Raw genomic sequence first — 12,125 nt, 5'->3', positions numbered from 1 at the left:
ACCTGACTCCAAATGTTCATTACATGCGGTTTTCTTCGCAATGTTCGCTCGGAAACTGATTGAAGTGGGTCTGCATTCACTAATAGCTCAGCTCCCATTTGTTTAGAATCTGATTATATTGACACTGTCTCCAGCCATTGTTGGTTAGGATCTTTTTACGACTACTGTTCTTATGCCATGCTACACGGTTGCGAGAATTACACCATTCCTTGTGAACACATTGGACATTCCGCACTGATACCGAAAAATCGGACAACATTCACAATGCAGTAATTTGCACATTCATTATTGATAGCTCCTTTCTGTCATTGTGTCGTGTCTTCAAGTCGACCCATGTTACTGCGTGATACTATGCAGCTAACTGGAACACACACACATACCACATTAAGACACTTCCTTGCCATAACTTAAGCTGGTATTACACTAGCAAGTCGCTTGCAGAAGTTATTGCTGCAAGTTATTGCGAGCCGCTTGCAGCTGTGTTTACACAGCAGCGCAAGAATTAAGGAAGATTCTTCCGCAAGTTCTTTGGCAAGAAACTTGCATCAACAACTTGCTGATACTGTTTACATATGCTTTCAGTACCATTACGAGTGTCAGCCTAAGTATAAAATGACAAGTAGGCGGGTGAGATATGCTGCAGCTCTTGTAATTGTAATGAAAAACGTGAGAAAGAAAAAGAGAAGTATTTGGGTTAGAGAGTGGGTAATGAGAAGATCGCAAAATGGTGCCTATAATAACCTTTTGCAGAACTTAGTATGGAGAGCATGGATACTTTTGAAAACTTTTGTAGAATGTCCTCGAATAATCTGGAGTGTTTTTTTGACGTTAATAGCGCTCGTCATATCAAAAAGAGACACAAACTTCCGTACTGCTATTTCAGCAAAGCAACGTTTGCTAGTCACTCTACGATTTATAGCTACAGGCGAGCTACGAGTTAAATAGACGGTTTCATTTATTTATGTGAAACATACAACCAAAAAAAGTTTGAATTTTGAAATCTTTTCTTTGTAGGAGACTCATACAAGTCCCAAGTCCCTAATGTACTTGTTTTATATTCCCGTCAGCACAATTTCTTTGATCGTACCCGATGTATGTAGAGCCATTTTTGACGTCTTGAAAAGGGAATATTATTTGAAGGTATGTGAAAACACACACAATGAAATTAAATTTTTATTGAAATAAACTGCATTTTACAGAATACTCTTATAAAAATGTCTTTTTTCTAATGCTCATAAAACGGAAAGTGACAAGCAAATTAAATAGAACATGTAATAATTACACATCGTCTTTTCTAGACTTCTAAAACAACAAGCGAGTGGATGCAAGTGGCAAAGGGGTTGTGTCTTCAAGTTATGCTACTTTCTCTGTATTTCTTTCACAGATGTGCCGAATATCGACGAGATTTCATTAAATCGCTCATCTTCTTCATTCTATCCTTAAAGTCCCAGTTACGCACGTTCCACATTTCGGGGTAGCTCTCCAAGGCTTCAATAAAATGTTCTGTATCCTGCTTCATCCATTCCCATTTCTCCTCCATTTCTGAAATTTGTTTGCATATAATACGTAAGATGGTTTCATAAACTGTCGCAACATTAAGTAAAATGTTAAATATGAGTGTTATGCAGACGACATACTTACTATAACTTGCGCTTCCCACTTGCAGGAAATAGAAATAAATCCTAAAGGCTGCAAGTTACTTGCAGATACTTCTTGCGTGGTGTTCACACTGGAAGCGGAAAACGTGCAGCAAGTCACTTCCGCAATGAATTGCTGCAGTCGCAAGTCGACTTGGCAATATGTTTACACTCGCAACTCGCGCGGCAACTTCCTCCACACAAGTAAATTTCTGCAATAACTCGCTAGTGTAAACCGAGCATTACATCATCAGCGGAGGGCCAAATCACTACCTTCTATACGAGTAGCTTTCCAAAGTGATCAATAGGCGCTTTTAAGGTGATGGCTAATATTTTGTTAGGTGAGTTTTCCAGTGTAGATCGTATTGTTTTGACTGTCGTTGGAAGCAGCCAATGGGTTTTGCAGGTTCGTTCGCCTACATCGACCCGCGGTACCAGGTGCGCACGGTTGAGTACACGGCGGACAAGCAGGGCTTCCACCCAATCGTGAGCCTGCCCGTGGCAGACACGCCGACCGTGGCGGCCGCCAAGCAGAAACACGCTGAGCAGTACGCGCGCATCGCCGCCGAGCACCAACGCATCGCCGCCGAGCGGGAGGCACTGCTCCCGCAGCAGCCGCAGCACGATGGCGACTACAACGCCATCGCCGGTGCGCACCAAAATTACTGAGCAGAGATAAAATTGTACCTGTCGCAGTGCAACCAACTGCTGAACCAAAAATTTTTGCTTCTATTGACACAAGGGAAATAAAAACTCGTTTACAGTATAAGTATCATTATTGCTGCTAATTGTAATAATGCAGGCAAACTAAAGTATTTAATTACATTTACGAGAACATTAATTTTCTTGTACTGATGTAGCTGAGTTTACAATTCGCTATTAAAATATCAACATTTCCTACAGTTGTAGCTGACATAAATTGGTTTCCATGTAAATTATATTTGATTTCATCCTCATACAATGGATTTGCAAGTAAGACTATTAAACAACGATTTTGGGCTTGGAATACTCAACAGCAACGTTAAACAGTGGTTCAACATAAAATGTTTAATCGATTTCGTTGACTTAAAATATAGATTTGAAGCCTGACAGTAGTGCAAAATTTTGGAAGGAAATTTTGGGTAGGAAAACACCTGGTTCACAGACATTCCATTGAAAGACGTTGTATTAAGACTGTTGTACACTGACATTCTACTTATACTATAATGATGTACTGAATTATTTTAAATTAAAGTTTACTAAACAGTTTCTTTGGCATTTATTTTTTGAAAGTGATTAGAACAAAATGTCCATGATTCTTTACTTTACACTTTACTCGTATTATCATACTACAAATTTGCGAATTTGCTTTGCTACAGACTGATGGAAGATAATGATTCTAGTCGTCGTCACTGACACTCTTCTATTTTTTATTTTATACTATAGAACATCTTTGCTCTATCGTCTTAGCAACTGACTGAAAAAAAATCTATTTTTTTCTCAAAAACATTTACTCAAAGACACAGAGACAAGGAAAATGTAGAGAATGCTCCTAGTGGTAATAATCTGAAATGGAGCATTTGTATTGTATTGTATTGTATGTTAACCAGGAGCCTAGAAACGACAGAGAGGCTCCATCTCCACCGCAGTTGCAGTGGTCCACAACCCCACGATGACTACCGCAGTCCATTTCACCCCTCTGCCCCAACACACCGAACCACTCTTTCAGGGTTATTGTGCGGTTTGGCCTCCAGTGGACGCCCCCAGGAAATGACTCACACCAGAAAAGTGTAACCCCTATGTTTGCATGGTAGAGTAATGGTGGTGTACACTTACGTGGAGAACTTGTTTGCGCAGCAATCGCAGACATAGTGTAGCTGAGGCAGAATAAATGGAACCAGCTTGCATTCGCCGAGGCAGATGGAAAACCACCTAAAAACCATCCACAGACTGGCCAGCTCACCAGACCTCGACACAAGTCCGCCAGGAGGACTCATGTGAGGGACCACGTGCTCCTTCCCGGTGCGGAAAGCCGTGCATTAGATCACACGTCTAACCAGGCGGGCGAAATGGAGCATACTAACATTCTTACCATTTCTACGAATCATCACTAAATGGTATTTGCATTCCATCCAAGACAGGAATGTGTGGTTCTCCATTTCTATGAAAACAGTATGCAGCAGCTCCAAATTATGTCATTGCTGTCAATACTAATAAGCAATTTATAGTGTCACAATAAATTATGTATGTGTGCTAGCTGTTTAGCTTATAATTTATTCCAGTCTTCTGAAATCCTTCAGCAACATAAAATCTGAAATTTAAGTACAGGTCTAGGAACAAGGTAACACTTAGACAGTAATTCGGTTTGTACAGTAATTTATTAATAACAGTTCAACATTTTATGCCTTTTGGTCAACAACTGTCTTCAGAACCGATGATATAAAATCAAAGCCAAATATGAGAATAAAATAGGTAATTGTTATGAAGATGTATATGTGTGTGCAAAGTTAAAACAGTATGATACATACTGGAGCACCAAAGAAACTAGTATAGGCATGTGTATTCAAATACAGAGATATGTAAACAGGCAGAATTCGGCGCTGCCATCGGCAATAAGACAAGTGCTGCTGCAACGGCAGGTTATCAAGATTTAAGTGAGTTTGAACGTGGTGTTATAGTCGTTGCACAAGCGATGGGATACGTCATCTCCGAGGTAACAATAAAGTGGAGATTTTCTCTTACAACTATTTCGGGAGTGTACCGCAAATATCAGGAATCCTGTAAAACACCAAATCTTCGAAATCGCTACGGCTGGAATAAGATCCTGCATGAACAGGACCAATAACGACTGAACAGAATCGTTCAACGAGACAAAATTGCAATCCTTCCGCAAATTGCTGCAGATTTCAGTACGGGGCTATCAACAAGCGTAAGCGTGCGAACCATTCAACAAAACATCATCAATATGACCTTTTGGAGCTGAAGGCCCACACGTGTAGCGTTGATGACTGCACAACACAAAGTTTTATACCTCGTCTGCGCCCGTCAACACCGCTATTGGTCTGTTGATGACTGGAAACATGTTACCTGGTCGGACGAGTCTCATTTCAAATTGTATCGAGCAGATGGATGTGTACACGTATGGAGACAACCTCATGAATCCATGACCCCTGCATGTCAGTAGGAGACTATGCAAGCTGGTAGAGGCTCTGTAATGGTTTGGGGCGTGTGTGTTGGAGTGATATGAGACCCCTGATACGTCTAGATACGACTTTGACAGGTGACACTTGCATAAGCGTCCTGTCATATCACCTGCGTCCATTCATGTCCATTTGCGTTCCGACAGAGTTGGGCAATTCCAGCAGGACAATCCGACACCCCACGCGTCCAGAATTGCTACAGAGAGGCTCCAGGAACATTCTTCTCAGTTTAAACACTTCCGATGGCCACAAAACACCACAGACATGAACATTATTGAGTATATCTGGGATGCCTTGCAACGTGCTGTTCAGAAGAGATCTCCACCTCCTTGTACTCTTACGGGTTTATGGACAGCTCTGCAGGATTCATGGCATCAATTCCCTCTCGCAATACTTCAGACATTAGTCGAGTCCATGCCACATCACGTTGTGATCCATCTGCATGCTCGTGGGTGCTCTACACAACATTAGGCAGGTGTACCAGTTTCTTTGGCTCTTCAGTGTAGATTTAGTATAGACAAAAGATATCTCATCACATTACTACATATCAGTACCGTTGAAAGTGTTTACAGCGTTATGTGCAGAGTAACATCATTAAAGCCACTAAAATGAACAAACAAAACTTTATTATAAATGGAATCCATGACCTACAGTACTTCCTTGTGCATGCTGCTGTGTTACTGTATCAAGAAACAATCTTTTATTTTAATTGCAAGAGGAAAATCTGAGCAGATAAAAGACAGATTCGTATAATTAATTTCGACATCTATATTTTTCTATTTGAGAGTTTCGTTTGTCTGTTGGTAATGGTTTGAATATTGTGCTGCCTTATAATCATGGTTTACATTAGCTGAATAGATTGATCTCTCTGTATATGTATTCTATTGCTAACACTAATGCAGACAGCCTATCAACTGTGTCATCAGATGATATTAATCCCTTCTTCCCTCTAATTTACTACATTTGAATATGGCCTTGCCACAATTCAGTCGCCAGATAAAACAAATGCTTTCTGCTGCCACTGTGTACCCTACACACTTTCTTCATTTTTTCATCAGCATAAGACTTGTTACATATATACACTTAGATATTCACTCAAATACGTATCATTTACATAATGCAAATTTCCATGAAAGCAACACGCACTAAAAACCACAGAAACAATTATCAAATATGATGTTGCATGTTTTAAATTGCTGACAACGGATTATATGAAACAGAAAATACGTCGTTTGTCTGTGTTATTACTAAAAGTTTTCTAAATTGTGGGATATGTCAATCTATCTGTAATCCAAGGTACTGTTTACTGTATCCTGTGAGAGAGTTCATACCACTAACTTCCCTTGACTAATTAAAGTGTGATACAAAAGTTTATTTGAACTGACTGACTTACTTTTAACCAGTACAGACTATTGTTTACTTGCATAATCTGCTATTTTTAGCACTCCTTCAGCAGCAATGAAAGATGCAAACTCGATGTCTGATCCTACCTGATGATGTATTCAAGTGGCAAGGGATCCTGAAGTTTCTGGATCTGCTGTCTCTGCTTATGCATGGAATTGTGGCAATTCTTTGCATTGAATTAATGAAAACTGCTTATTAAAATAATAGTTGCTACTTTTAAGCACTGATATGCTGCTGAATGCGCTGTTTTAGAGTTAAAAAATACTTCTAAGATGCTCAGAATGAAATATTAAAATGGGGTTGATACAAAATGTTCACTTAAACACAAGTTTTCAATTGTGAATGACTACACACCCAGTGCATTTTCTTTCACTGTTGTGCTATTGCTACTTCATGAAGTCTGTGATATGCCTTTTCAAATGTGACTGCTTGTTATTCTCAGCCATGCGCCACTCTTTATGCAAGGAAACGTATGTGTAAATTTTTTGGACCTGCTTCACATACATTTCACATATCCCTTGGTCAACTCAGTCTTTTTCATTTTAAAATGTTATTATGAAGTCAGTAGAAATCGGGGGTCTTTTTCTACACTTCTGACACAGATAATCAAATTTTTATTTCTTCAGCTATAAAATTCTCTCCCGGCTAACAAGATCGACATCGACAAGTGTCATTGCAGCCTTCTCTGAACAAACACTTTTCTTCAGCATCTCTGGGGAACTTTTGCTTGAATAGAACCACCTTATTATGTGTCATTTTAGCTTTATTCCACGCATTTTTCCATGAAAAACAGCTGACTTTATATACTTTCAAACCATCTTTCACAAAAAATCACACACTGTCTCTCAACATATCTCCATAGCATCATTCCTACAACTTTTTTTGACTCTCGTCTTTTCCCTCCACTAAATTTATGTTGTTAACATTTTATCTGTGGGTGTAGCGTTCATATTACAGAAAATACATAAGTACAAAATTTTACACACACACAATTTACATTTTCTAGGTAACATAAATAACATTAATGTAAGCTAAGTATGAAGAAACATAATGTAGTAGCAACTTCTGCCACCGGATGTATCACGATGACCAAATGAAGCAGGAAGAAGTAGAAGGCACCATATTAAGACTCGTCCGAGCTTTCCAAATGATTTATTGTTTCCAACCACAGTACCCTCGTACATCTTGTCTGCGTCACAGGGCCCCACAATGCTGAGGAAGCACCCCAGTGGCCCTTGCAATGCAATGCTGTGTCGAGCCAGCCTTGGATAGCCGCAGAGTTCCGATGGCATCAGGATGCCAGCTGTTGACTCAGCGGTCTGCATCCCTGCTGACTCAGCACCACTTGGTGTGAGCCGCAGGTGGCCAGCTGCATCCTTGTCGCCGGGGTGGCTGAGATCGCAGTGACAACAAGTGCCTGCGATCTGGCATCTGAATCTCTGGCCCTCGCCTCGGGATGTGTTCGGAGCCAGAATGACTGCCTGCAGTATCTATCCATGGACTGGCCCGCCGCTAGCTGGCTACGGATCCCGCGTCAGCCTCAGAGGGTAGAACCAGCGACACACCGTGGACTGGAACGCTGGCACCCCATCTGCTACTTCATGTAGCTGGTGGTGTGACATGCCCCGCTGTCCAGGAGAGCTGCCACACTTGAATGAATCTCGTTAGAAACCCGCACCTATTTATACATGGCTGTGCACCTCTGTTTTGCCATGTGTGCTGCTTTGCATACTGTACTCATAATACGCTAGGTTGGCCAGTGGGCTACTTCTGCCTACTACTTGCAAGATGCAAAACCGCTATGTATACTCTTTCAACAATTTGACAGCCCTGTGGCCTCTATTCTACTTCGCAACTGTTGAAAAGCATAACTCACTGCAATCTGGCCCACACCTGGCTGTAACTTGTGCTTAGAAAATTGCACAAAACTAACTTTTTCCTATCCTAAACTGTGGTGCAGCTACAATAAGCAAGCAAAGATGTAAAGTAAAACTGCGACTCAACCTCTGTTATATTCCCCCAATTTTTAATCTAGTGTTTAGTACTGCAGAGGCACTAAATATTTCAATAACTATATCTGAATGAAGTTCTGTTGTCAGTTGCATAGTTACTTTTATTTTGCTTTACTGGTTTTGATAGATAAATCTTTTATCTTCAGACACTTAATACTGCTTTAGCAGATTTCGCTATCTTCTTCTCAGGAGCTTGATGCTGTGACACATCCAAATATATATATATTCTATGTGAGAATTATAAGGACAGATTTATAATTTACAGTAGATGTATCACATTTATCTGTGTAGTCAAGTTGTTGTGCTAGTAACATGTAAAAAATATGTACATTTTTGGACATGTCATGGCAATATGCTTCTGTGAAGAAGATATTGACATCTGCTAGACTAATATTAAGCTTCTAAAGATGACAGATTAAACTGTTAAAACTGGCAAAGAAAAGAAAAATAACTCTGCAACTGGCAACTGAAATTTATTCTGAAGTGTTGTATACATCATACTACAGACTTGCTGAGAAAATGACAGCTATGAATAAGATCATAATTGTAATAAACAATGAAACAATGCTTTTTCAAAATATTTTCTAGTGTTATGTTTTGGAGCCATTCACTTGAAGAAATTATAATTTATTTCGAAATGTTTAAGTCTGTCTCTTACCTGCTCAAACCATAATATGTTTTACTCATTTTCCAATGATTGCACAAAATTAGTTCTTAGTATTGTATTGACTTGAAGGCATACACACTAAAAAGTATTGTAATGGACCTGCCTTATATATAATGTATCATTACATGCTAATTTTAGTGGCCTAATTTTAAATACAAAATAACTGTGTATTAATGTAACATTTAGTGCCATCTGCCTGTCACATTAACTACTAACTTCACATGATGTTATTGTCCACACATTTCACTAAGCATTCTTAGTTATATTAATACATACTGAAGGAATACCTTGTACATATACCCGACGAGATACCTTGTATCTATCCCTGAAGAGATACCATGAGTTTGTCCCTCTCCTTTGATAGATTTGTCTTTGTGTGTATTATGTACCACATGGTTTCTTCTCGTATTTAATTTTGGTTTTGTATAGCGATGTCTGCTGACCAGAATGAATAAACTAACAAATTGTGATCGAAGCCGAACTGTTCTATGAAGTATTTGCAAGAAAAACATTGTAAAAATATTTCATTAGTTTTCTTATAGCAAAGTTAGGTACAAACTACAGCTTTTAACAAACTTGACTATCATGATTTTAAAGTGCAATTGACTTATGGGGCTATTTCTGTGGTTTAGATTTATAACCACTAATCAGCAAGTATCTGGTTGGCCTACATCGTCATGTTGTTAAATGGATGGTATTGCTTAAACACATCTATGCTGTGAGAGATATGTCGATCTAAAGAACATAATTTATTTTCTCATAGCCACTCAGCATCGAATGACTTAATACACACTGGCAAGAGTACAGCACATATAGTTTATAGCTGGTGTTACAGATTTTGATTTCAGTTAGCTCTGGATGACATAGTCTTAATAAGCAGATTTGGGGGATAATATTTTTGTGTCATTAATCATCATGTCATACTAGCTGCAGCGCCCACCATTGCCCAGGACGTTTAATTATCTGCTACACAAAATACTTAGCCATGGGCCTTGTTGATATTCATAGTGAATGAAAGCCACAGGGGAAACTGCAATTACTTTATATCGAAGGAATATTTAAATCATTGGGTGTCAACGAAATGCAAAAAAATAATACATGTTGACCTGTGCCATATCCTCTGATGATGGTGGCCTCTATTAGTTCAGCAATAGTTTCTTCATGGCCAACTTTGTTTTGTTGCTCATTTAACAACGTCAATTAATCAATAAATAAGAGTTTCCAATCATATTTTTGTCAAATTGTTGACCTTTCTCTCATCCCACCGTCTAATGACATCTGATGGTATTATCTCCAAGATCGGTATTGCCACTGTTAATTTCTTCTCGCTGTAGGTATGCAGTCAGTTTACCACGGTATATTTGGTTTTTCATTAATTTCCTTCATTGTTTCACTTGAATGTAAAAATTTAAGGTAAATCAGCCAAGAATTTTTAGAGATTTTTGGTAAGAGCCATTTCTCTTTATACATGATATACATATATGTTGCAAGTCAGAGTAAGATATCTCATATAGACAGTGAACTTCTTCTTGTCTTGAAGGTAAAGTGTAAAAAATTTCGCCAAGATCGGAATGAAACTATAAATTAGTATGAATTACCAACAGACAAACAAATAAATGGACATTCTTCTTTACATATATTATATACAGACTTTATAGTAAAAGTTCTATCGTTAATGGGCTTCGCTGATTTACACTGTTTTGAAACAGCAAAAAAGTTGTGGCCACTTAACTACCAGCATACACACTATGAACATTGGAGATTCTGGGAATTCTTAGACTGAGATCTTCGATTTTGCACAGCATTTCTTTAATCTCCCTGTTCTGATCATTTGTCTGCATACAGTTCTGTCCATATTCCTGGTTATATGCTGACAGACAGGACGCAATAGACTGTAAAATAATCTCAAATGCAAAACTCATAAACAAATGTCTGTGAGTTATTATTGACTACTGTTTATAGTTAATCAAGCTAGTTGCACGCTAAACTTAGCTTATTGGATACCACTGCGACATAAATATATCTGTTACGTGGGATGTAGATTATTGTTACATTCAGTAAATACATCCAGAGTGAGAGTATTCACAGTCAGGAAGGACAGCGTAAAGGTGCTTTTGAAACCTGTGACCATAGTAAAACTGATGCTGTACTTAATCAAATCTCAGTGCAGACAGTAAAACCGACAATAAATGCATAAAAATAACCAAACATGAAAGGTTCATAAGTGACAGAATGGCCACCTGGCAACAATAGAAGAGAATCTTTGTGGTTGTTATCATAGGAGGTGATCATTTATCTGACCTGCCATATCACAAACAAATTTAATAATATTATTAAAAATTGTAATGATCTTAAAAATTCTAGCACTGTGTCCTTTACGCTGGAATTTTCTCTCATGAATGCCAAAAGCACAAGCAGTCAATCACTTTGCAACATACATATTGTACGAGCATTATAAGTAACACGAATGTGTCAAAACAAGGAATGGATAGCAACTAACTCCTAAATAATACGCGTTAAGAAACGGCAATTATCATGAACCAGTTAGGCAGGGGAAATGTGTGTACTGTATCGTACCCAGATCCATGCTTACCATGGGCAGTGTTCCTACCGAGTAAGCTCACTATGAGGAAGTCATGGTGCACTTCACCGCTTCACTCTACCAGCCACGGAAGGAATGGTTCAGGCTGAAGTTCAGTGGTTTCGTACATGGATGAGGTCTGCTCTATTCTGGGAGTTATAACACACATACAGGTTGAATCATCTTAAACTTGCACTGAAAATATTACGGAAATGGAAAGCGCTAATGGTGCACGGCTGTCAGAGAATGGATTGGTAGACATGGGGTCATATCATTAGCCAATAAATACACTAATGGACATTAAAATTGCTACACCAAGAAGAAATGCAGATGATAAACGGGTATTCATTGGACAGATATATTATACTAGGACTGACATGTGATTACATTTTCACGCAATTTGGGTGCATAGATCCTGAGAAATCAGTACCCAGAACAACCACCTCTGGCCGTAATAACGGTCTTGATACGCCTGGGCATTGAGTCAAACAGAGCTTGGATGGCGTGTACAGGTACAGCTGTCCATGCAGCTTCGACACGATAACACAGTTCACCAAGAGTAGTGACTGGCGTATTGTGACGAGCCAGTTGCTCGGCCACCATTGACCAGACGTTTTCAATTGGTGAGAGATCTGGAGAATGTGC

The 12,125-nt window shown here is 39.0% G+C and overlaps 1 protein-coding gene across 2 annotated transcripts in view; it reads left to right on the top strand.

Moving 5' to 3' along the window:
* Nucleotides 1-2,885, top strand: part of LOC124545001 — a 121,603-nt gene extending 118,718 nt beyond the window's left edge. For both annotated transcript variants that reach the window (XM_047123757.1, XM_047123756.1), the window contains exon 3: nucleotides 2,044-2,885. In XM_047123757.1, the coding sequence (XP_046979713.1) occupies nucleotides 2,044-2,306 (263 nt within the window). In that variant the 3' untranslated portion in view covers nucleotides 2,307-2,885. The remainder of the gene's footprint in view (nucleotides 1-2,043) is intronic.
* Nucleotides 2,886-12,125: the final 9,240 nt, after the last annotated feature.

Source organism: Schistocerca americana, chromosome 8, assembly GCF_021461395.2.
Source record: "Schistocerca americana isolate TAMUIC-IGC-003095 chromosome 8, iqSchAmer2.1, whole genome shotgun sequence".
Classification (NCBI taxonomy): Eukaryota; Metazoa; Arthropoda; class Insecta; order Orthoptera; family Acrididae; genus Schistocerca; species Schistocerca americana.
This window is presented reverse-complemented; position numbering and strand designations above follow the sequence as displayed.